This window comes from Schistocerca piceifrons, chromosome 5 (genome assembly GCF_021461385.2).
Source record: "Schistocerca piceifrons isolate TAMUIC-IGC-003096 chromosome 5, iqSchPice1.1, whole genome shotgun sequence".
Classification (NCBI taxonomy): Eukaryota; Metazoa; Arthropoda; class Insecta; order Orthoptera; family Acrididae; genus Schistocerca; species Schistocerca piceifrons.
This window is the reverse complement of record NC_060142.1, coordinates 234175811-234202834: the sequence shown is the minus strand read 5'-3', so window position 1 is coordinate 234202834 and position 27024 is coordinate 234175811. Positions and strand designations below refer to the sequence as shown.

General features: G+C 42.5%; 1 protein-coding gene across 1 annotated transcript in view; it reads left to right on the top strand.

The window, feature by feature from the left end:
• LOC124798910 (GTP-binding protein REM 1-like) overlaps window positions 1–24723 on the top strand; it is a 74633-nt gene extending 49910 nt beyond the window's left edge. The window contains exons 2-4 of the mRNA XM_047262441.1: window positions 15537–15729; window positions 15823–15885; window positions 24695–24723. Coding sequence (XP_047118397.1) covers window positions 15537–15729; window positions 15823–15885; window positions 24695–24723 — 285 coding nt within the window. The remainder of the gene's footprint in view (window positions 1–15536; window positions 15730–15822; window positions 15886–24694) is intronic.
• The last annotated feature ends 2301 nt before the right edge of the window (window positions 24724–27024 follow it).

The following is a 27024-nucleotide window of genomic DNA, read 5'->3' as shown; positions in this document are numbered from 1 at the left end:
TATCCGCTTGCCGGCTAGCCTCTCTCTGTTGTTCTTGCTGGCCGCTTTTTCATTACCCTGCACCGAGCTGCCCTGCTATGCCACTGCTAAGACACTGCCACCTGGTACTTTCCACATTGTAATCTGTATAGAGCCGCGAATAATCCTGTTAGCTGTGACAATTTTTTTATCGCCAATCTGGCCTCTTATTATAAACTTTTAGCTCCCGTTCACCACAAAATATTTTCTTTTTAGATGCAGGCAAATTTTAAAGAATGGAGCACGTTTTCTTCGTAGTATTGACGATATTCTCTGAATAGTAAATTTTGACCAGGAGCGATGTGTGTGCCTATGATATTTTCACGTTGTGAGTATATATTAAAATTTCTTTATTAATTTTAATATCCGCAAAACGTGATGACGCTATACTTTCTTTTTTACCGTGTAGATTTCAGCTGATGATGCGGCTTTAGGCTGCGAAACCGATTATGTTTTAATAAACAACAATTTTACCAGCTGCTAGCGGAATTCTTTCCAACACCATGCCTATCAACAGCTGCAGTTGCCCGGAATATAAAATAGTTCGTTATTATACGTCAACATCACAGCTGCGTTTTATTGTCATGAGTGAACGAATAATAGGATTTATCGTGTGCTACTGTATAAACACACTTTTTTCATTTTTCCTGTTGATTTAGCCATAGAATTCATATCAAAATGCATACTATGCATACGTTCATTGTAAGTCTAATACACGTGTAATACAGATGGAAGTGAGTAATCTAATGTTGAGACCAACATAATGAAGCTGAAATCGATTTAGGCATTGGTTTACACCAGGAGTGCATCCATCGCAATAAGAAGTCTACCAGTTTCAAAATTAAGCCTTAATTTGAGAAATAAATTTCTCAGAATGTACGTCTGGGGACAGAGAATTTTATTGAAATATGGGGAAAACGGTAAAGAACAGAATCGAAGCGTAAGTGGTATTACAGAGGATGCTTAAAGCTAAGTGGAGTGATAAGGAATGAGGAGGTTCTCCCCAGGACGATATGGAAAACACCGATTGGAAGAAGGGACAGGGTGACAGGACAACGTCAGGGAGTAATTTTCAAGGCAGTAGTGGGCACCGTCGAGACAAAGAGGTGTAGCGGAAGACAGTGATTGGGGTATGGGCAACAAATAACATAACGTTGAGTGTAAGTGCTACTCTGAACTGGCTGGCAAAGGAGAAGAATCGTGAAGAGCTGGATGTTCAAATGGTTCAAATGGCTCTGAGCACTATGGGACTTAACATCTGTGGTCATAAGTCCCCTAGAACTTAGAACCACTTAAACCTAACTAACCTAAGGACATCACACACATCCATGCCCGAGGCAGGATTCGAACCTGCGACCGTAGCAGTCGCGCTGTTCCGGACTGAAGTGCCTAGAACCGCACGGCCACCGCGGCCGGCAGAGCTGGATGTAACTAGTCAGAATACTGATAACGCAAAAAATAAATAAAAAAAAATCGCATACGCAAACATGCCGTCCAAACAGATATAAAATAATGAGCACCAGCTTTTCGATAATGTCAGAGTGGCATCGGTGAGAACAAAGGTGACGTGTAGTTCTGTTCCGTTTTGCGGTTTTGATCGAGAGGTGTGACGAGTACTACATCGTGTGTAGAAAGCATCGTGTGATCTCTTCTGCTGAACTTGAGACAGAACAGCATTCACACGCAGGTACTTTACGCTCTCTCCCTTTCTAGGAATATTTTAATACATACACAGACCTTTAACTCGTTTATGCCCAAGCTAGAATTGGAAGAAAAATACTCAGTTTTACTGTCTTTCCGTTTCTAGGCTTAAGTTTCTGAACATGCCGGAGTTAGTGGGCTTAAGTTTCTGAACTCACCGCAATTAGTGCGACGGCTTACTCATCTGAAGATGGTGGTCAGATGGACAGCCGAAATACCGACTCAAGATGGCATTATGTTCCGGCTGGAGATCCGATATGAATATCATGTATGAACCAGTTACTAATATGTAGTGGAACTGGCTGGTCAATGTCAAGAACAAGTCATCCATTACTGAAACGCACTGTAGTTGGAAAGGAAGCGCCAAGCACCTTCTCACTTCCAAACATCATCGAGCTGCCATGAATCGCAATTTCTTGGTACAATGGCAATTCTGAAATGTCGCTGTATTCACCATACAGATCTGCACTCGTCATAGTAACGTAATACTAATTCGCCTTCGAAATGCAACTGCCTTCAGTAGTCAACATTTGTGAAAATGCGAACCTTAATGAGAAAAAATGAAATACCCTAAATAAATTGTTGAGATATTTACAATTTATTTGTAAAAATGTAATCTTTAGTTTTCTTAATCTTGCAGGTATTGTTATATTTAGCCTCAGAAGGTTTAGAGGAAGCTGTACGAGGAATTCAAAATCTCTTAAGTTTCGAAACATTGAGAAAGTTAAATCTGGTAATAAACAATGTATAATGTGATAGATCTCACAGAATAGAACAAATAAATTTATAATCTCTACGAATCTTTTCTTTACAGGATTGTTATGTCTGGACCTCGGTCTTGGCTACTTCTTACAACTTTGTTGAGAACACTCACAATGAGAAACTCGATAAAATAGCGGCTGTTTTGACCAAGTGCAAATGTAATGACAAAAATCGCCAAGGAGCCATACATTACTTCAAAATTAATAATTTTAGAGTATTTCACGTAAAGTTTCCACTGGGAATGAAAATTGTGAGCATTTATTGACTCGTCTGTATTATAGACAAATCATTTAAATTAAGATAAGGTTCGCCGGCCACATTTTCATTTAAGGACAATTCCAACAGATCACACAAAATCTCTATTCAACTCCTGGTTCTGAATAATTCAGTCAGTAAGTTCACTCTCCAGTATCTCACAAAACAGCTATGAGCATAACACCAGCTTTTTAGAAAAGTAGACGAAGTCAAGTGAGCTGAAATTAAACTTCCTCCTCTACAAACAAAATAATTTTTACTGGTAACTACAGTGGTGGATTTCGCTTATAAACAACACGTCTTAGATACTTTATTTTCTTTTTCGCAATTGTTTATTATTAGACAAAGGTAATTTTATTTATACATTGAAATACGCGCTTATTAAATAGTAATTCAGTCTCGAACCAAATCTTGAGAAGATGGTTCACTTGGTGGCCGTTAGGAGTCTCTTGCGTCGCATACAACATGGATCTTTCTACCGAGAGAAGAGAAAACGAAGTGTTAGTACTTTTCAGTAAAATGTTCTGACTTTGGTTGAAAGAAAGAAAATAATGCTGTTAGGTACCCATTCAAACACATTCACCAACACTCGTAGCATAACCGAAATGACAATTAAATGAAGCACAATTAATAAATACATTTATCAGTGAAAAGGTTAATGAAAACGTTTATGCTCCAAAATAGAGCCAAAAACCTGCTTACTCCATTGATACTGGAGAGGTTCATGACAAGGAAACGGATGCCATGAATGCGTGGGGCATTACCTGCGGACCCTGGAAGTTCACCCATATAGTGGCCGGAGATGTATAATGCGCCGGGCATTAAGAAGTTACGATTTACGCTCCTGATGAAAGCAGCTCGATCCCAGATTCCGTACTGCAAGGTACTACATTCGTAATCTTGTCTCGGCGATGCTCAAAGGTCAGGAGAAACAAGAAAAGTAAACTGAAAGATCGCCGGTAAGGTAGAGGTAAGGTAGACGCGCCAAGACGCCGACCCACTGCTTGCAGCTGCTGGTAAAGAATTCATTCGATCGACTCGCGCGACCCTTTCGCCGGCGGCGGTCCGTACACGTCGCCGCCGCAGGGCTGCGGGACATTAACGGGATGAGGGCCACGCCCTAACGTATTTGCTATACAAATACGCCGACGCGCGCCGGTGGGAGGACCGTCAAAGGGCCGGGTCGCGACGGCTGCGGCGAGCGCAGGAGGAAAAGGGCGCGTGGCGGATCAGGCCGGCGCTGTTTGCCGAAGAGTGGAGGACCGCAGCGCACCGAGGGCCTGCCAACTCCGGCGGGAAACCACCAGCCACCGCGGCCGGCTCACCTGCAGTATCGCCGAGACCGCGACGGGAAAAGACGGGTGACCTTTTACTCCAGCTCTCTACAAGGCTCGAGGCGCCCAGTCGATTTAATTGTGTGATAAAAGGCTCGTCAAGACAGTAAGTTTCATTTCGTAATAAAAGCAAATCGAGTGTTTGAACCGTGAATTTACTTTCAAAACCTTCTCTTAAGAATTTACTTTATTCATCAACAATATTAACACATTTAATCACACTATGTGATCGTGTAAGTAGTTGCCAATGGGCAACCGATGATACAAATTAAATTTTTTTTCAATAAATGGAAATTTTATTCCTAAAAGCCTTTTTTTTAACAGATTTAAATTTACAATCAGAAAGCACCCTGTAAATATCAAACTACAATTATTCATAGGCAGAAATAACTTTTTTTTTATAGCATGAGCTTTCGGGCTGAGAACCTTGCCGCTGCCTTGTAACACGGCCGTAGTCACGACCGCTCACAACAACCTCTGAAATACTACACTGGTGCAAATCTGCAACACACCAAATTACTTTAAACTAAAAATTTTAACAACTCACATCAAAAAATGGTTCAAATGGCTCTGAGCACTATGGGACTTAACTGCTGAAGTCATCAGTCCCCTAGAACTTACAACTACTTAAACCTAACTAACCTAAGGACATCACACACATCCATGCCCCAGGCAGGATTCGAACCTGCGACCGTAGCGGTCGCGCGATTCCACACTGTAGCGCCTAGAACCGCTCGGCCACTCCGGCCGGCCGCAACTCACACAAACACATAAACTATGCACCCCGTAAGAGGGATGGAAACGGTACAAAACACAAACATTATTTGCCACCGAAAGTGCAACTTGTTTTTAAAAGAACTCTTACGGTGGAAGGGTGGCAACTTTATATACTAAAAAGACCATTTAAATAAAATCCATGAAATGCAGTTTTACATAAAATGTACCGACATGCTCTACATTACACATATACCACCTCGCAAGATGATAGGCAAGACAAAAACTTATTTCAGGAATTCGGCCTTTACACCTTAAGCAATAAATTCCTTAACACCTAATCCGACAAACATGACAGAGGCAGCTATTAACGTATGGCAGACCGACAGACAAACTGCCTAACAAATGCGGACGAGAGACAGACGAGCAAGCTGGGGACGAGAGACTAACCAAGAAAACAAGCAGAATTTAACAAGTAATGAAACAACATATCACGAATCACTTAACTTTTAATAAACTGCGACGTCTGGCGAAGACCTGGCGCAGCACGCGCAAAGCGCTCTCCCGAACCGTCCGCTGCCAGCCGCTTCAACGGACACAGGAAGGCGCGCCGATCTCCCATGTCACGGCGTCGCAGCTCGCCCCGGCCAGCCCGATGTCGTGGTTTGACTCCTGTTGCTCTCATATCAACTGCGAAGCCACTACCCGTTTCTATACGGCGCGGCCCACTGGACTCACGTGGCGACCTCACATGCGCCGACGCTCAAGGCGGACCAGTCATCTTGTGTCTCACTGTGCGACCGACCAACCGACCGATCCAACCGCCAATGACCGTTGCCCAAACAACTCGAGCAGAATGGCGGCCTAACGCGCAGACTCAGATGCAGGAACACATCCCCGACCGGGCGACCACTTACTCAGTTCTGTTACTGGTGGAGTGGCAAGACTCTCTGTTTCTGTCTTTAAAGTTTGATCCAAACGACAGCCATACTAGCACTCCGGACGACAGACAGACACTGACTGCCTCACACTGACCCGGCTGACCAACTGACCAGACTCGCCGAGACTGACAGACTCACCAACTGACCTCCTGCCGAGTTTTTTTTTTTTTTTTTTTTTTTTCCTTTATTGTGATTTCATGCCCCTGCCCCATATGGGCAGGGGAGGGCTGTCAGCAGCACAATCCGCCGCTCTTCAGCCGAGTGACATGACAACTAAAACAAGAATAAAATAATACATACATAAGGAGGTAAAAAAAGGGGAACATAAAACAGAGTAAGGGGAGAAAATGGAGGTAAAAATCACTGACATGTAGAAGGTCATTCCTGCCGAGCTCATAGCACCCCTTAAATGCACGTGAACAGGCAACTTTCCCCTTTCCCACCAGAGGGAGACACCAAAGCTGCGATTGCCACAGCGGCGCCACCGCCAGAAACGGAAGGCGACTGCTTTACACGACGCACTGCGGCGCGCTCTTCAAAATAGCAAATTTTACCACGGCTCACTGTTAGATACGGAAGAACTTTTTATTGTGGAAAATCTACAAATGCTAAGCGCTCTTTCTACACACCTCTCTCCATTTTGCAGGCCCTTTTCATAACGAACCCCAAGTTTCTCTGCACTTTCCTCGGAGAAAGTTTCCGCCCGTATTGTCAACCGTGTCGTAACGTGATCTTTTAGCTCGTCATCGTTGTTGAATTTTTGACGACCATGTAAGTTTTCAGGCTGAAAAACAAATGGGAGACGTCAGAAATGTACAAAAGTTGGTCAGCCTAACTCCAGCCAAAATCCTGTAAGCGTTGTGGTTTGTTCGGCAGAGAGAGAAAGGGCATTTCCATTAATCCAAATAGTACCGTTTCTGAGCTTTTCGAGGTGCTTCTTCTGTTTTGCGTGACGGAGATTCATAAGCATCTAACATTTGCATTTATTCTTCCAGCTAGTGGTAAAAAATTCTGTGTCTGTCCCAAAAGACTGCGCACGTGACTTTTCCAGAGGGTCAAGATTTGCTAGATGACTCCATTCCATTGCCTCCAGTCCATCGCCTCCATTCCACTATCTCCATTCCACTGAATGTCAGTTTCATACCGAATCCCTATCTTGCTCAGAAAAGCGCAACCATCTTTATTTTAACCTGTCAAGAAGTCAAGTGCACTGCCGAGCCGCTGCTTTTTTTATTGCCCTGGGAGAACTTCAGGCACCCAATCTGAGGTGATCAGTCCCCTAGACTTAGAACTGCTTAAACCTCACTAACCTAAGGACATCACACACATCCATGCCCTGCGAGCGTAGCAGCCGCGTGGTTCCGGACTGAAGCGCCACAACGGCCGGCTTTGATTAAGAAGTGACCTTGAAATTTGCAGAAAGTTCTTAGTTAAACAAATGTTTTTTTTTCTTTTCTAGATCAGCTGCCAGAACCAGTTCTTCATTAAGCAAACTGCTGTACTCATCAGACACTCTTGACTAGATAAATGCACCGACATGCACTGTGGCAGGAAGACAACCTTGTACGACCGAAAGTAGTTGCTGCTATTGTGGTAGGTAGGTTACACGCTAGAACTGTACTCCTTCGTAACAGCACCGAATAGATTTAAGACAATTACGGCAAAAATTATGACAACACAGATTACAAACAATTAAAAATGATTTATTAAGAGAAACTATACATTGCGTAACTTGAGTGTGAAGATGATGAGTGACAATATAGTTAAATGTTCATTTACACTGATCAGTCTTTGATCTTTGGCCTACTCCTGAATCCGAGGAACAATTAGAATGTCTAGTTGGTGTCTTCTGGGCAGGGACCTAAGTCCTGATGAACGGTGCTGACACTGTGGAACTAACAGTCGATAGACTCTCTGAGTAGAGCCGTGCGTTCTCTTATATCCGAGTTTAACAGATGGATATCCACCTCGGAAATATCTGGGTGACGAAAGACGGAAGCATGACACTAACGTGTAGCGTGCACCCTCTATAGCAAGGGTGGCCAAACAGTCGATCGCGATAGACCGCTCGATCGCGGCTGTTAGTCCTGTCGATCGTGGCAAGGCAAAAAACCATGAAAGTTTAATATACTTAATAATAACAGTTATATGTAACAAATACGTATAACACACTGCGCAACGTAATCACCAACTGCTGTGCGCATAATGTTGTATCATTTTTCAGTCATCGCTCCGTCACGTAGCTCTCTTTCGTTGTCGGCACGCGATGAAAATAGGCGGGAAGCGAGTGGAATGCGGGTGTGGGACTGGTGTCAAACCATCAGTTGACGACAGGGACTAGCGGAGTTACCTCAACGACTACCGATGTAAATCAGGATTAGACTCTGCATCGCGCCTCATACGCTATGGAAAAGTGGTTGAAGAGAAACGCTGAACGAACTTCAAATGAAGTAAGATAATATTTTCAATATTATTTTACTCGGTGGATCAAGCGAATTACCCATGTACTAAGTCAAACGGAATGATTTCGGACGGTTTAGAGATCTCCTCGGAATGCGAAAATATTTTGTTAACATCACATACATAGGAAGGAACGATCACCACGATAAAATAATGGAAATCAGAACGCGTACCGAAAGATATAGGTGTTCATTCTTTCCGCCCGCTATACGAGATTGGAATAATAGAGAATTGTGAAGGTGGTTCGATGAACCCTCTGCCTGGCACTTAAATGTGATTTGCAGAGTATCCATGTAGATGTAGATGTAGATTTCACCATAAATTTGGATTGCATTGTTCGTTACGGAAGTACTGGGAATATGTATAACTAAATCATCTCACACAGCACACAATTTTGTAAAAACCTCCGTTATTTTATAACTTTAAGCCAAAATCTTGACAAACTTGTACAGCAATTGTCACAATGCCGTAGGCTACTGATCTAGTTGATAACTGCAGCTACAATACTTTACTACCTGCCGAAACAACAGAAAGTTTCCGCTTAGTAAAGACGCTAAATTTTTGCCAACATTACGAAAATAAATTTAATGCACATTTAGTGGTGGGATATCTCTACTTTTATTATCAAACGAATTATGTTACTTACATTTTAAATTTATTATTGTAGTTTCTCGAAAAATGTGCTCCAAAGAAATCAAAATCTTATCACTTTCACCTAGAATGGCAAATGGACTGCTTATTTACTATGGTGAAAGAACATTGTTGCTGCTGAATATGCAATACATCCGTGGCATTACCAACAAGGGTATTTACAGCGACATTTTAACACCATTCATAGTAAATATCAGAGAGACTTTCCACCAAACAGCGAAACAAGAAAGTAAATTGCAAGCATTGAAATCGCAATTAACAGTCCAAAAAACATGTTTTCTCGACCTATTGAGAAAAGTAAGCTTGCAACTGAAGCTTCTTTTCAAGTAAGTTTCAGAATTGTACTAAAGTGCAAACCTTTTTCCGATGGAGAATACATCAAGGGAATTTTCGAAGAAGTGTCAGATTCGTTGTTCGAGAATTTCAAAAATGACAATGGAATTAAAAAAACTATTCATGGTTTACAGTTGTGTCGAGATACCGTGATGTGTCATATCGAAACGATGAACGGGAACATAAACGAACAACTATGAAGCGATATAATCCATAGCTCTGCTTTTTTGCTACAACTCTAAGAGTCAAAGGATATCACTAATAACGCATAATTACTTATTTTTATCCGGATGGTCTTTGAAGATTTGTGGAAGAAACAATTGCTAAGTACGATTTCCTTAAAAGGAAATTCAAAGCATATATTAGCAAGATTAGGATATCTTTGCACAAACTCGTATCAGTGACTACTGATGGGCTCATGCAATGACAGATATTCATAATGGTTTTATTGCTCTTTGTCAGAAAGACGAACACTTTCCCAACTTCATTAGCTATCAGTGCATAATTCATCAACAAGTAATGGCTAGTAAGAGACTAAACACAAAACATGTAATGGATAGTTGTTTCTAGATTCCACAAATGGAAAATCTCTCCAAAGGCAGCTCTAAGCCGCAATCAGATGAGAAGGAATCAGATTGGGCATTGCACACTGTCGTGAGGTGGCTGAGTTGAAGGAAGTATTTTGCAAGGATTTCGAGATCTATTGGACGATATAATAAAATTTCTTGAAGAAAGAGGTGATGATCATCAGCGTCTTCGTGATTTAGACTGGCAATTTGATTTAGTATTTATAGCAGGTTTCACCGGAAAACTGCGTACATTAAACCTGATATTTCAAGGCAAGAATAAAACAGTAGCAGAAATATTGAGTTCTACTGCAGCCTTCCTAAGTCAAACAGCGTCTATGATAGTTAACATGGAGAAGAAAAAAAATCAACAATCTATAAACATCAAGGATCATTTGGAAAAACATCCTACCTACAATTTCATTCCTGACAAGTACACGGCATAAATTAAGCCAGAGGTATCAGGTTTCGAGATTAGCTTTGGTGATTTGAAAATAATTGAGAAGTTAGTGGAATTCATCAGTTGTCCGTTTAGTGGTTTAAGTGATCATAGCGTTTTGTATGAAATGTCTAAAAAATTTGCAGATACGTTTCAAATGGACCACATGATACAACAAAACGAAATTATTACTCTGCGCTGCGATAAATTTCTAAAAGCAAGTTCATTCTTTGGTCTAGATTTCTGGGCACTGGTTTCGAACGAGAAATATACTGATCAGAAGAAATGTGTTGAACAACTGCATTCGTGTTTGGGTTCAATGTATTCGTGTGAATCAGCAATTTTCCTACTTAAAACAAACAAAACGTATGCACCGTTCTGGCTTGACAGACGCTCATACAATGGATTCTTTAAGGCGGGCAATTTCCAACTACAAACCTGACTTTGCTATTCTAGCGGAAGATGCTCAGACGCAGTCCTCGCACGAATATGAATAAGTAGTTAGAAAGGATGATTTTCAATTTTATGTTTTCCCTCTTAAGAAGCATGTTAAGTGGTAGATAACACAGTGTTTTGTCAGTAAACAATAGATCATGGGTATAATCAAGTTTTCCACCACTGCTCTGTGGTGTCTGACTATGTCTCTGTTGCGCCTCGCTAGAGGCTGATCTTGCCGTGTGGTGACTTCTCTGTGGATGTCGTCCGCCCCGATAGCTCAATGGTCAGCGTGACAGACTGCCGTCCTAAGGGGCCCGGGTTCGATTCCCGGCTGGGTCGGGGATTTTCTCCGCTCAGGGTGTTGTGTTGTCTTCATCATCATTTCATCCACATCCGGCGCGTAGGTCGACCAATGTGGCGTCGAATGTAATAAGACCTACACCAAGGCTGCCGGACCTGCCCCGCAAGGGGCCTCCCGGCCAACGACGCCAAACGCTCATTTCAATTTCTGTGGATGTCTTTGTCTCTTCTGGAGGACATAGCACAAACATGGGCGCCCACTTCGTCCGTTGTTGTGCACTTGACCAAGTCCTTACTTGAACTCTCGGATCCATTTCTTTACCACTGAACTACTCATCGCGTTTTCTTCGTAAACCTCGCCAATATGTCAATGAATGTCGACTTATTTAGTCTTCCTCAAACTCAAAAAAAGAAATATAGATCGACTGTCACAACTGGCGGTATGTTCGTTCGAATTCACCACTCTAAACAAGCACTATACAACACAAACAATGCACAGAGAACTCCGAATGGTGTCATCTCCACTTGCTTTACAAAATAACTAGCATGCTCGCGACGAACCACAGTTATAATGTTTCCCTAGAAAGACATACAAATTGAATTTGTGTATGGCTGCGTCAATCTGGCCACGGTGGCCGCAGGATATGTAGGCTGAGCCTACGGCCCTCACCACCAACACAAAAATTTACAAAAAAGTCTTTGTTTAAAACTGTCATGGAGAACTCATATGGTAGTATAAAACGTGGATGTAATTATTTTGTATCGACTTGTTGGCTCATTTTTTCAGTAGACAGCTGACATTAAGTAATTCAGGATTCTCCCGTACTCCCTTGGGCCAAATTCCCAGTGGAGCCCTGTCAAACGTGTAGCACTTCAGTTGGCAAAACCTCCAATACTTTTTAAAGAATGGTCAACAAAATTCTCGCAGTAAATTTGGAGGTGACTTGGATTTCGTAGAGAGCCGATTTGTTCCATACCTTATGTCATCCAAAGTGGGACCCATAAATGTTTTGACTTTCCTTAAGCGATAAGGGGTTACTGCGGGAAAGGTACAAGATGTCTCAAGATCGATAGCGACTAACTGACAGGTTACTGACACAAGATGTCATAGCGATGTCAAACGACCACCCTGAGAGCTTTAGCAAGAAACTCCGTCTTCGGTCAGCACTGAAAGTGATACCTAAAGGCAACTAAGCACTATTTTATGCAATTAATAATGAGCCTTAAATGATGCATTATGGTCTTTTAATTCAAAAATTACTCTGAGATGCTAAATTTGCGGGTTGGTTATCAAAAAACTTCTCTTGGTAACGGCTGCATCACAGGTTCGGTCTAGAGGTCTACAGGTTCCAAATACGGCAGTTCTGGCTGCGGGGAATAAGGCGATATTCGACGAATGGACTGGCCTGCTTTTCCCCTGACTTAAATCCCATCGGCCTCGAGTAGAATTCATTGGGGAGATGTACTGCATCATGTCATCATATCAGCGTGCACCAACGATCCTCCAGCAGTTTTCAGTCGCATTTGTGGAACAATGCAACGTCGTACTACAAGAACTCTTTACTAACATTGTGGCCAGCGAGGGAACACGTTGAGAGTATGAACTGCCATGCGTGGTGATTTCACAGACCCTATTAAGAACCATGTCCCACCTTTTTTAATGTCCAGTGGACCATCGTAAATCAAAGTGTCTTCAGTGTAATCACTGACTTTAAATAAAGGTATCATTCTGTTTATCTCATTGCGTATTGCTTTCACTTCCCTTTTGTCCTGTACTGTAGCAGTCATTCTATGTTTGGTCAAAGTTTCACCGATCTATGTTATTTGACAGTGACACATGATGCAGAAGTTACTTACGTCTTTAAATTTTGCATACTCCGGTGTAATTTGTGAAATATATAAATTTAGTTGAAACTCGGCATTTTCATTCAAGCCATTGGAATCGCTTCCTGACACACTGATGTGACATTGCACAGCGTCTGCTAAAACGTATCCACTTGTTCAATTGGGCATTCATCACTAGATGTCACGAAAAACGGGTCTGCCAGTATAAAAAGAGGCAGGCAGTATTGTGCAGTGAATAGAAGAGAAGGAACACCAGAATCGATTGGTCACGAGAGTCCATTGGCTTCGAACTCCGAACACAGACAAATCACTGGTTGTCACCTGTGTACCAGATTCAAGAGGGACATTTCCATCATTCTGAAACATGTTATTCACCATGGTTGCCTTTCTCCAGGATCCCTTTATTGCACATCTTTGTTCTTTTTAAATTGTAAGTGATGTTATTGCGAAGTGGAAATGCGAAGGAACCACCACAGCTAAACAACCAGGCAGACCTCATGTACTGGCAGAGCATTGCGGAGACTGGTTGTAAGAAATATCGGAAACTCGTTTTAAAGTGCTGCTAGCAGTCCAGTAGGCTCAATAACTACGCATGTGGGGTTAAAAGTAATGGGGTCCGATGATAGAACAGCTCCTCATAAGCCACACATATATGTAACCAACACGAAGCGATACTGAAGATCGTGTAAAGAGTAAACCCACAGAGCTGTGGATAACTGCCCTGTGGCAATCCCATGGAGTGGTTTAGGTTTTCCGAATGTCTGGAGAATACTACCTGCCACCCTGTATAATGGCAACAGTGATGTATGGAGGAGGTGGCGTTACGGTATGGAGGCGTTTTTCATTATTGTATTGTACAGAACAGGAATAGTTCGGAAACGATGGCTGTTCGCGTCAGCATGACAGCAAACCAATTTAATATGTTTGAGATGAGTTAGAACGACGATTTCGCTCCAGACCCCAGTGTCCAACATAGCTAGCATATTTGGTTTCGGCTCTTGAGGAAGAACTGGCTTCCATTCATCCATAGATATTCAGGCGCGTCATTGAAAGCGTCCCCAGCAGAGCCATCACACAGACGAAGGGTGGACCCACCCCATATTAATATAGATTAATTTGTGCCCGGATACTTCTAATGAGATAGTGTATACATATGAAGAAAATTATTTAGACAACGTAAATTATTTTGGTTATAATATACAGGTTTCACGCCCTCGTAATGTGTGGTGTATAGAATGATGAGTGTACATGAAGAACAAATCTTAAATTGTGGTTAAGTACATACAAGCATGTATATTCTTCAGTGATGTAATGGGTAACAAACTTTGTATGCAGAGCATTATATACGAGTACTTTAGTTCTTCAGGCATCTAAAGATATCTTTAGTTAAACTTTTTCTAGCATTTCGAGAGAATACATTTTGGCAGGATACGAAGACTCCTTAAAGACTTGTAACTAATTAAGTAGGTGAGGCATCTAGTGATATGAGAGCAGCTATAATGATCATTGGCCAAAATTTGTCTGGACCGCCAGAGAGGAGCGCGTTTTAGAAACAGTAGATCTACCAAGTTATCGAGAAATCTAGAACTCGTTTTCATTCAGGAAGAACGTTTCTCGAATTGCTCTGAAAAAATTCGTGAAATGTTCATCAAATATCTCGGTGAGAAACTAGGTGACTCGCGTATACTGTAAGACAGCACAGTGTGTATCAAGCATTTCTCCAAGTATATCGATGCTGTTGACAGACGCTTGAAAAAATTTGTTCTACTCTTCAAGAGCTGAGAAATGTAATTGCTGAAGCTGTCGATTTAGTAAACCGGTACCTATAGATTCGTGTGTCAAATGAACTGGACTACCGTTTCGATGTTTCTCGAGCAACCAGTGGTGTTCATATTCAGTGTACTTTTCTCTAAACAATGACACGAGTAATGCGTTTCTGTCTTTCATAGTTTGTCTGTAATAAAAAAACTGAGATCTGTTCTTTCTGTTTGAATCACCCTGTACAGTATAACTGTTCGTGAAAGTGTTCAATACATTTAGCTAATGATCTTAGACATGTTGATCAAACATATAACAGGTTAACATATAAGAGGATCCTTTAGGGGCTCACTCACGACTCACAGGTGACTTCTTCCAACTATTAGTCGCCTAGAACCAGAAAATTTTCGTTTCGCGTCTTTTAATGCAGAACCAACATCCATCTGAGACTCTAATTCCGTGAAACCCGAGGTATTTTAGCCTCGCACACACAACGGTAAGTGTATGGTCAGATGGCTAACTACCAGTTCGTACTTTGTTTTCAGTTGATATGCTCCTTTCGTGCTTTCCACATTTTCCTTTGGCGCGCTTTCGCCATACTAACACAGAGGGGCTTCCCTCCAGATTTGCCTATTCTATCATTACTATTTGATTTACTGCATACGCTAGTCAATAAACTAAATAATATTTTACAGTTACAATACAGATATATAAAAGTCCATATTCAATAAGAAATTACAAATTAATTTAAATTTTAACGGATTATGCACAACACTCAGGTAAAACATCATTTATAAGCAAGTGAAAATCATAAGTGCCATGAAGTGTTGGTATTACATGTCTGTTTTGTTCCCTTAAGTACGACGGGTTCAGTTTTGTCTATGAGGTAGTGCTGAACCGAATTAGAACCGTTGCTTTGTGATGAAACTCCGCATGCTTCGGCGAAGCATATGGCGTTGTCTGTGAGCCGCCTGAGAGACACACTTGTGCAGCTATTAACGTAGTACATGTCGCTTTGCAGGTGGAGAGCTACTGCACGACGTACAACCCGGACGTGTTCGTGGTGGTATACTCGGTAGTGGACCGCAAGACGCTCAAGGCAGCCGAGGACATCCTGCTGTTCCTGTGGAAGAACGACTACGTGGCGTCGCGTGGCGTCATCCTGGTGGGCAACAAGGCAGACCTGGAGAGGCGGCGGGAGGTGCCCATGGCTGGTGAGTCACTTGCCTCCCACTAGCCCACCCTCAGCTCTCGGAAAGCAAGTTACCCAGGTTGGATATTTTGCATATTCTGGAATTGTGAAACAGTCATCGACCTCAATGCCTCTCGAGGACTGCCCTATCAGGAAGATCTGACCTGCCAGGGACAAGGTAAGTTATCTGTTCTGATTTGTTGGCGTACTTAGTTCTTTGTTTTTGTAGGCTTTGTGGGATCATGAATTTATTTCGCGTGTATGCTTACATGGCTCCTGTAATCCGATTCACTATATGTTACACTGCTGAACCAAAACATTTTGTCCATTGCTCATTACGAGTTCGAATTTCACCTGAAGGCAATGCAGGCATGGGACATGATGAGGATTCTTTCTGTCGAGAGTGATGGCTGCAGATGTGGAAATACACTGATATAAGCGACTCTGAAAAAGGACAGATTGCTATGGCCCATCGCCAGATAATGAGCAACTCAGAAACGACAAAGCTCTCATGCTACTGTAGCCGTCACTGCCAAATGTAGATGTTGGCGTGCAGTGTAGGAATGTAGCACGTGGATGGAAACTCTCAGAATGCGCCTTATTGAAACTCGGCCGTGATGTTCAAGTGTTTTATTATTCCCAGCTACAGTGCTGTGTTCCCCTCTGTCTGCATCACATGGTCCCACAATGCCAAGGACGCCACTTCGCTGTCTGCAAAACAGCTTGGCACGGAAGGGCAACCACAGCGCCCCGTGCAACGTACTGCAGCGTGCCGTCCGTGTACAGCCGCGAGTTTTGACTACGTCAGGAAGCGCCAGCAGCCGACTCAGTGGTCTTTGTCCTTGTTGCCTCAGTGCTGCTCGTTGGGAGCCGCAGGGCGGCCTGCTGCGTGCTTCTTCCCATCATGGTTAAGATTGCGGGCCACAATAAGTGCCTGCGAACCGACAGCCAAATCTGCGGCCCTCACCTCGGGATGCCTCCGGCGTGTGTTGGGAGCCAACAAGACTGCCTGCAGTAGCGAACTGTCGAGTTGCCCGCCACTGGCGGGCTACGGACCGCACGTTGGCCTCAGAGGGTCGAACCAGCGACCCGCCGTGGGCTGGAACACTGGTGCCTCATCTGCTGCTGTGTGTAGCCGGTGGTGTGACACATACCACCGTCCAGGAGAGCTGCCACACTTGAATCCCCCTCGTTAAAAAACCGGCACCTATTTATGCACGGCTCTGCGGCTCTGTTTTGCTAACACGCCACTCCATGTCACATACTCGTAACACCTAGGTTGCGCCAGTGGGCCCCTTCTGCTTGTAACTTGCGCCATGCAAACTCCTGCGTTTGCTCTTTTCAGTGGTTCGACGGCCCTGTGGCTTCCATTCTACTTCGCAACAGCTGGTCAGCGTAACTCACTGTCAACAGGCCTGCGTCTGGCTGTAACTTGTGTGCTGAGAAATATTGCACTGAATCTAACTTTCCTGTCTTAAACGGTGGTGCCGCTACACTACTATCGTGAACATCTACGAAAAGTGGTTGAAGGAGGACGACAGGCGACAAGGTGTTGCACGTCCACAACGTGTCACACAACATGGAAATCGAATGGTTGCTCGCTTTGTAAAGCAACATAGACGGCGTTCTGTGGTAGATCTAACAACAGTGGTGATGCAGGCACAAGGGTTTCGAAGCAGACAGTCCACATCACAAGGTTGAAGTTGAAGCTTCGCATCATACGACCTCTATGTTATTTTGATGTTGTTACAAAGACATTATCAATCGCAACTGCAGTGGGCAGGTATCTTCGAGACTGGAGCGTGGACCAGTGGAAACGTGTTGGGGAGTGGATGCAACACGTTTGTTGTTGCACTCTGTTGATGGCCGCGTCCAGATACACCATCATCCACACAAATGGCTACTCAAAATATGCATCGAGCCACAAATGCAGCCGATGGGGATAGTATTACACTATGGGAACATTCAAGTGGACTTCCACGAAATCTGTGGTAGCAACCGAAGGCAACATGACAGCTGTACACTATGTAAACATTACTGTGGATTACCTGCCTCCCTTCATGTCTTCCCTCCCAGTGATTACATCTTCCAACAGGGTAACAAGGCCATAATCGTGATACACTGCATTCAAGAACATGTTAGTGAATTCACCGTTGATGTCATGGTCAACAAATTCGTCTAACCTGAACACTGCAGAACACATCTGGGGTGTAATCGGGTAGCAGCTCCGTGCCCAGATACCATCAGACCGAATTTAGGGCGGCTTTGTGACATATGAGCCAACGACCTTGCCGCAGTGGTAACACCGGTTCCCGTCAGATCACCGAAGTTAAGCGCCGACGGGGTGGGCTAGCACTTGGATGGGTAACCATCCAGTCTGCCGAACACTATTGGCAAGCGGGATGCTCTAAGCCCTTGTGAGGCAAACTGAGGAGCTACTTGATTGAGAAATAGCGGCTGCAGCCTCTGAAACTGACATACAGCTGGGAGAGCAGTGTGCTGACCACATACCCCTCCATGTCTGCATCCAGTGACGCCTATGGGTTGAGGATGACACAGCGGCTGGTCGGTACCGTTGAGCCTTCATGGCCTGTTTGGGAGGAGAGAGTCTTTGTGACCTATGCCTAGACACCTGGTGCCACATACCTCCGGAAACCTGCCAAGAACTTTGCGTATCCATGTCACGCAGAATCGCTGTTGTATTGTATTCCAAAGCAGAACCGAAACACTGTTAAATTGGTAGTCATAAGGTTTTGGCTGGTCAGTGTATAAAGCAGGAAAACAATATAAAGTAATCATAGATTATTGGATCATGTCTTAAGGCTGTAAGCCGTACTGTCACCAAATAAAACGTAGGTTTCAAATTTGATCTTGCAATCACAATTGTTATTTAGCCGTAAAGGCTTACACCAGAACCGCGGTATCGTGTCGCAGGATATAACTGTGTATAGACCATTTTAATCCATACTGTGGAATAACTCGGAACAGAAATGGATACAGCAAACTGTTTGCGACAAAAGTTGTAGGTCGCAAAGAAGGTCACGCATTGCTACTAATGGCCGTCATTTTTAAGATGATTAGGATGTTAAAATGATTATTTTAGTGGGAACCGTAATACCTGATTTAGGATTAGAAAAGAGTGGCCAATTTTACGTATTTAATGATGCATTATTCAAGATCATGGCAAGGTTCAATGAAGATCAAATAAGTTCTAGTAGGGATGAACCCGAAACAGACGGGGGAATGGTGGTCACTTTGTGCACGTACTCAATGGTCAGTTTCCAGGTATAAAGTTAAAGGCACGGGAACTCTTTCAATAAAGTACCCTGTGGAATGAAAGGCAAGGGAATTCACTCAACGACTTGTAAATTAATGATCTACGTTTCATTTATGTTTGTTATGTCTCCCAAGATTCAAAACAACATTTACACTTTATGATGTATTTATTTTTGCCAATGAACACGTTAATTAAAACTTCGCTCTTTCCAAATCTGACTACATAACCTGTGGCTTCCATGAAACGAAAGTGAACCTTCCAGTTACCTTCGATAATTACCTTTAAGATCATGGTTATTGGCAATGATACGTGACCCCTTATACACCTTCCAATTTGTATCTAACGTTGTATTTTGCTCTATTCTGAGTTAATCTTAAAACTAAAAACATATTTGCTTATTTGACCTTAATTGAACGTTGCCGCTTTTTTCGAATCTTAAATCTAGTATTACGGTTCTTATTTTTTTAAAAATGGCTTTAAGCTCCAAATCGTCTTGGAAATCACGTTCAAAGTCACAACCGTTAGTATCAATGCGTGACCCTCTTTGCCACCTACAACTTTTATCTGAAACATTTTGCTCAAGGCAATGGTCACGTAAAATTCCGCTTTAAAAATCATTTTGTTTGTAACAGAAAACAAACTGACGCTTTCTGTCAGCACGGAGGGTTGCATGAGAGACTTTATGATCGGTATTTGTCTGAGATGACTCTCGCTACATATTCCAAAAGCGAAATTGCAGTTATCTGCTGAAACACCAGAGAAAATGGGCCTGACGTCTGTTAGGAGAAGATCTTGTATGTATGAGAGAGTGGGGTGACGAGGACAAAGAGAAGAGGAAGGAAGTGATGGAAAGGGACAGGGGAGAAGAGCGACAAAGAAAGGGGGATTGGAGATTAGGACGTACATCCACAAATGTGAATGTTTGTCGGGGTTGCTAGACTGAGCGACAGTAATGCGTGGTTGGGTACAGCTAGCAATCCTAATAAACATAGGACGAAAAGCAACGGTTTCCCCGGTATGACATATTACGATTGAGTATATAAACAACACATGAAGGTCACTAGGATCCAAAGTGCATGTATACACTACAACAAGCGTTCCGTACCGTCACCGTTCATATGCAGACAGGCATCAGCAGGTCTCCTCATCGAGGCCTGTGTGCATTCAGAATTCCCTGGCGTGTTCCAGATGCACTGACAATCATCGACAATGCCTCCCCGGAGTTCATCCGCACTATAAGCAGATCGGGAATACGAGCTTTCAAATACCACACCACAAAAAATTTCGACGGCTTCAGGTCGGAGGTCTGAGAGGCCATGGTGTTTACGAGTCATGACCGAAACACTTGTTGTCAAATATTCGTGCTACGTATTCCCGAATGGCCACATGAAAATGTGTCGGTGCTCCACACATGCATCGTTTCACCCTAAGGAACATCATCCAACTGTCTATATCCGGTTGCAGTAAATTTAGGAGCGCCAGGTAGGAAATGTGGCCATACTGGAGAAACCATTGGCTTCCGGACCTATTTTTATTAGGATTACTTGCTTGTTTCATTGTTCTTTACTCGTCCCCATTCGGTTGTACCTATAATAGTCAAACAGCCTGTATGTGCTACTGTAGTAGTTTATCTAGAATCCGAGAGAGCTGTTGCTGCCCCCGAGAAAACATTAAAAGGTCCACAATAACATATGAAGATGTGTCAAATTTGGCCTCACCATCTCAATAAAATGGTAGCGCTAAATCGTGTATATGCTAACATGTGTATTTGTGTTACTGGTGCATCTCCTACAAAAGCTGAAATAAGAATATAATGTGTTTAACTTCTGCAATTTAAATACTGTTTATTATTAATAATAAATCACACTGACCAGAAAAGAAACTATCATTTTGCAGGACGGTAATAGAAAATATTGAACAGCGCATAAAACGCAAAATTGACGAAAATATCAATAAGTGACAATTAGAATCACTGAACTCATGCAACTGCTTGGTGTAACAGTTTGTAGGCATATGAAATGAAATAATAACATAGGTTCAGACGTGGGTAAATCAGTCAACAGACTTCTGTTCATCGACAGAATACTGAGAAAATGCAACTGTTGTACAGTTAATTATCTCATAGAAAATGTTTTATATCGTTCGTCACTTCATGGAACAGTTAAGATAGCAAATAATCATTTGTTTAAAAATGACTTTTTACGGCCTTTATGATGGCGATCTTCAGATGTAAAGCACCATGTGACTGAAGTCGGCCGCTCACAGAACTGTTTCGTGATGTCACGAAAGTTAGTACCTTTTGTAACACAAAAATGGTCGTGGCATCACACAACTGTTCTGTGAACTGCCGACATCAGCCACATGGTGCTTTAGATCTGAAAATGGCCAGTATGAAAGCCGAAACCTGTCATCATTTTTAAACCAATGATTATTTGCGTTCTTGACTGGTGCTAATTTGTAATAGAGCGTTGTCTTATATCCAACCACGTTATCTAAACTTATTTTACATCGTTAACCGATATCGGCTCCCATTGGCACCTTCGGAAGTAAAACAACATCTGATAAAGGCCAATGATATCCGTTAAATATATGAAACGGGTTCTGCGATTGCATCGAAGAGAATTTTAAGTGTGCGATTTCAAAAAGTGAATCACAAACACAGCTACTGTAATTAGTTTTCACAGGATATTGCTTACAAAATAATCGTGTGACAATCTTAGAACTCTGCTCCAGTATATGTGACACATACAAAATAGAGGATACTGAACGTATACAAAGAAGATTAGCGCGACCGGTTACAGTTTTATTTACCCACGGGTGAGCGTCATGGAAATGCTGGAGGACCTGATCTGGCAGACGTTTTAAGATTGACCTCAACTACGCAGCAAAAGCTTACCTGATCTAGACTTTTTTTCATTAAGTGTTTACTGTGTTGTTGATATGCAGCATGGGGAAGTTACGGGCCATTTGTATTAGCCGACCACAATATTATTGCACCAGGGCGCGAGGGCACTTTTGTCCATTTATCGCGAGATTTTATCGTGATATTTCATGAGGAAACGCTGAACCACTTGGTAGTATTTGCACAACTATTGAAAAATTACCGTACGTTACTGTAGATTACAATAAGTAAACGTAGACTATGGCAGTTTTCCTGGTAGACTGGATCTGTTAGACTCGAACCCACATTAACTATACGCTGGCAGTGTTGCATGCAGATCGGGCGTTATGTCATAACGATTGCTTTCCTTACTCATGCGATCACGGTCTCACTAGAGCCCTCTAAAAACTGGAATGGTGAACTGTCTACAAACTGAGTGATGGTATATAAAGGTCCGTGTAACCTACAGAACATTTTTCTTCTTCATAGTTATTCTCCTGTCTGTTACATACAAATAAACAACATTCTTAGCAGAACTGAAATTGTCAACGCTTACTTCAGGTCTTATTTAAAAATTGTTAATTTGTAACGTGAAACAGAGATATGTTATAGTAAAAATAAGGAAAACAATACAGGTCTATCATATAGAGATAGAAAACGAAATTTCCTAAACAAAAAGGTAAGATAAATAAACGGAAAAACAAAAATATATCAACATTGTTTCAGTATATCATCGAACTTATATAAACTTGTTATAACAGGAAACTCTTTCCTTTGATCATGATGAATAACGATCTATTGTATTTGTGCATGTAAACTATACTTGCAGTAAAAGTAATTGCTTCGGTTACATCAAAGAGCAGAAGTTCCGCTATCAGCTAATTTTTATTACTTATAAAATGCAATTTATATTCTATGAGGATATAAAATACACAACGTACGAGCAATGAATGACATTCAGTTCTAATTATGTGCACTATACACAACCAAACACACAAACAAAAACAAAGAAGTCATCGGCTCCCAATTTCTATCTCCATCATTCATTAATGTTTCTTTCCCCATCAACTTTACCAATACTACAGGTAATCCTACCATTTACAACGTCATTTATGTAGAGTACCAAACCTACCAGACCGTAGTTTCGACAGAGTGCAACTCTATGCACAACTGTCCTGAAAGCATTCACAGTGTTATGCGTTTTCCTTAATCACCACTGTACTTGTTTGATATGAGAATCACCCCGTGTTTCCGATAACGATCGTGGGAGGCCAAGTACAATAACATCGTGGAAATAAAAGAAAGGTTCAGGAATCGGATTAAAATTCGAGGTGAAAGGATATCAATGATACGATTCGCTGATGACATTGCTATCCTGAGAGAAAGAGAAGAAGAATTACATGATCTGCTGAATGGAATGAACAGTCTAATGAGTACAGAATATGGATTGAGAGTAAATCGAAGAAACACGAAAGTAATGAGAAGTGGCAGAAATGAGAAAAGCGAGAAACTTATCAGGATTGATGGTCACGAAGTAGATGAAGTTAAGGCATTCTGCTATCTATGCAGCAAAATAACCAGTGACGGACGGAGCATGGGGGACATCGAAAGCGGACTAGCACTGGCAAAAAGGGCATTCCTGACCAAGAGAATTCTACTAGTATCAAACATAGGCCTTGATTTGAGGAAGAAATTTCTGAGAATGTACGTTTGGAGCAGAGAATCGTATGGTAGTGAAGCATGGGCTGTGGGAAAACCTGAACAGAAGAGAATAGAAGCATTTGAGATGTAATGCTACAGACGAAAGTTGAAAATTAGGTGGACTGATAAGGTAACGAATGAGGAGGTTCTGCGCAGGTTCGGAGAAAACAGGATGATGGGCCTCTGTTGACACATCAGGGAATGACTTCTATGCTATTAGAGGGAACCGTAGAGGGCAAAAACTGTAGAGGAAGACAGAGATTGGAATATATGCAGCAAATAACTGATGACGTAGGCTACAAATGCTACTCTGAGATGAAGAGGTTGGCACAGGAGAGGAATTCGTGACGGGCCGCATCAAACCAGTTAGTAGACTCATGGAAAAAAAGAGGAAGAAGAAGAAGAGAAACCATTATTCCAAGTCGTTGACCCTGTTCTACCACGCCATCGATCCAGAAAATTTGTGATTTAATATGCTCTTGGTCATCAAAAGAAAATGTGGTAGAGACCTAGGCCCACACTGCTGCTACATTAACAAAGGTGTTGCTAGTGGAATATATTTTAGTAAGCCTAACAGTATACATTGGACAAATACAGAGTGGTTGCCGCTATTTAACTGTTCACGGAAAAAATAAATTCTAGACAAAGTATTTATGTACCAGTTTGCTGGCCCTCTTGCTGGTGTAGCCTCTGACAATGTTGTTCTGATCACGAGTGAGCATTCTGGATATCTACCTTGCCTTCATTTTTGAAAATGGCTTCACCAAACCGGTGTCACAACCGCGATTTTCTGATTTTGATTTAGTGTCAAGATGGGAAAGGCGAGTACTGCCTGGAAATCGTATTCGCTCCTTGCCTGCTGAACATGGATGTGATACGGTCGTAATCAGCTTTCACTTAGAATTCTAAAGACGGTAATTCTGCTCACCCCAAAACAGTTTTGTGCTGAAATATATGGGTCAAGATTTATTGTCGCTGTAACACGTCTTCTGACTTATTTGTCTCCATAAGGGTCGGTTGTGCTTGGGCACTATTGCTTTTGTGGAACCGTGCCTCCATTCGCTGAAAAACATGTGGCGGCTGCAGACAACCTTGATAATTCTCTGCATAAACTCACTCTACTTGCAGGTAATGCTGGTGACTTCCTGCGGGAATAAAAAATACCTCTTCCTTAGAATATGTCCTTACTGTGCACAACATAAACTAAAGACCACCACAGAAACTTTTGGCAATGTTCCCCAAAACGCCCCTCGTTTGACATGAGGAATGGCAGTAGCAGCGAGAAGATGCAATTTACGGTATTTGCCGTCAACAGCTCCCACTCGCTTCGGTTGACTAGGGTGTTCTGGCATGGCGTGTTGCTAAGACGAACTTTTCATGTTATCGTCGAAAAGGAGAGAAATTTTTTAAAAAATTAGGACAAAAACATTGACTTTTGAGAGCTCGTTGCAACCGTGCTAGTAGGTTTTCCCATGTTCATGTCTGAAATTCTGAAGCTGAGGTCGTATTCGCCATTTTCTGACGGTGAATGAGAATTCCGCTATCCTATTCTTCCTTAATAGGTTGCGTAAAACGCATTACTCCCGAGAAAGAGCGGACGCACCGTTTTCGAGAAGAGTGCCGTTACAGAAGGTCTGAAGCACCATGAATATTACGCAGCATCATCTCTTGCAGTAATTAATATTCAACGAAAAGTATCAGTAATTCAAGTCCCATCCGGCCGTCCGGATATAGGGTTGCCACGGATTCGTTCCTGTGAAAACGAGATGGCACACTTCATACCCAGTCATTTGCAGCACAAGGTTCTGTGCCGCCTGTAGTGCTCTCGCCTTCGACGGGACGCTAAAACCTAATTACGTGTTCTATTTTCCCGTTCCCCTTCTTGAGAATGAAACTATGACACTGCTCATTCGTCTTTAAAAAAGGAACTTGTAACTACAAAAAAGTGTGCTGCAGAAATAATATATGGTGCTTTCCCACAGTCATCTTGTACATAGCAATTTCAGGAATGAAGTATTTTAATTACATCATCAATCATCACACATCAATCATCACACAATCATGACACATCATGGGTAGATCACATAACTAATGAGGAGGTATTGAATATAATTGCGGAGAAGAGAAGTTTGTGGTACAACTTGAAGAAGGGATCGGTTGGTAGGACATGTTCTGAGACATCGAGGGATCACCAATTTAGTATTGGAGGGCAGCGTAGAGGTTAAAACTCGTAGAGGGAGACCAAGAGATGAATACACTAAGCAGATTCAGAAGGATGTAGGCTGCAGTAAGTACTGGGAGATGAAGAAGCTTGCACAGGATAGAGTAGCATGGAGAGCTGCATCAAACCAGTCTCAGGACTGAAGACCACAACAACATCAATCATGAAAATTTTTCTTGTGATTCATACCATCATAATAACAAACATTACTTGAAGGTAAAACACCCTTATTATTCGTCTTTAATACGCACTTTAGCGCATCATGGGATGAATAAAACGATGTGACAAAAGTCATGGGATAGAGATATGGACATGTAAAGATGGTAGTAATAACACATTTACGGGGCACATAAGGGCAGTGCTTTGGGAGAGATGTCACTTGTACTCAGGCGATTGACTTGGAAAGGTTTCCGACCTCCCGTACGACGGGAATTAAGAGACTTTGAACGCGGAATGGTAGTTGGCGCTAGATGCATGGGATGTTCCATTTCGGAAATCGTTAAGGAATCCACTATTCCTAGATCCGCAGTGTCAACATTGTGCCGAGAATACCGCATTTCAGGCGTTACCTCTCACCAAGAACAAACCAGTGGTCGAGACCGAGAGCAGCGACGTTTGCGTAGAGTCGTCAGTGCTAACAGACAGGCAACATTGAGTGAAGTAACCACTGAAATCATTGTGGAACGTATGACGTACGTATCCGTTAGGAGAGAGCGGCGAAATTTGGGGTTAATGGGCTATATGGCAGCAGACGACCGACGAGAATGCCTTTGCTAACAGCACAACATCGCCTGCACCGCCTCTTCTGTGGTCGTGGACCTATCGGTGGGACTTTAGACGACTGCAGGACAATGTCCCTGTCAGACGAGTTCCGATTTCAGTTGCTAAGAACTGATGGTAGGGTTGGAGTGAGGCGTAGAGAGCGCGTAGCCATGGATCCAAGTTGTCAATAAGTCAATGCGCGAGCTGGTGGCGGCTTCAGAATTGAATGGGCTGTGTTTACGTTGAATGAGTCCTTTAGTCCAACTGAACCGATCATCGACTGGAAATGGTTATTTTCGGCTAGATGGAGATCATTTGCGGCCATTCATGAATTTGATATTCCATGACGATGCACCATGTCACCGGGCCACAGTTGTTCGCGATTGGTTTGAAGAGCATTCGGAACAGTTCAGATCACCTGACATGAATCCCGTCGAACATTTACCGGACATAATCTAGAGGTCAGTTAGTACAT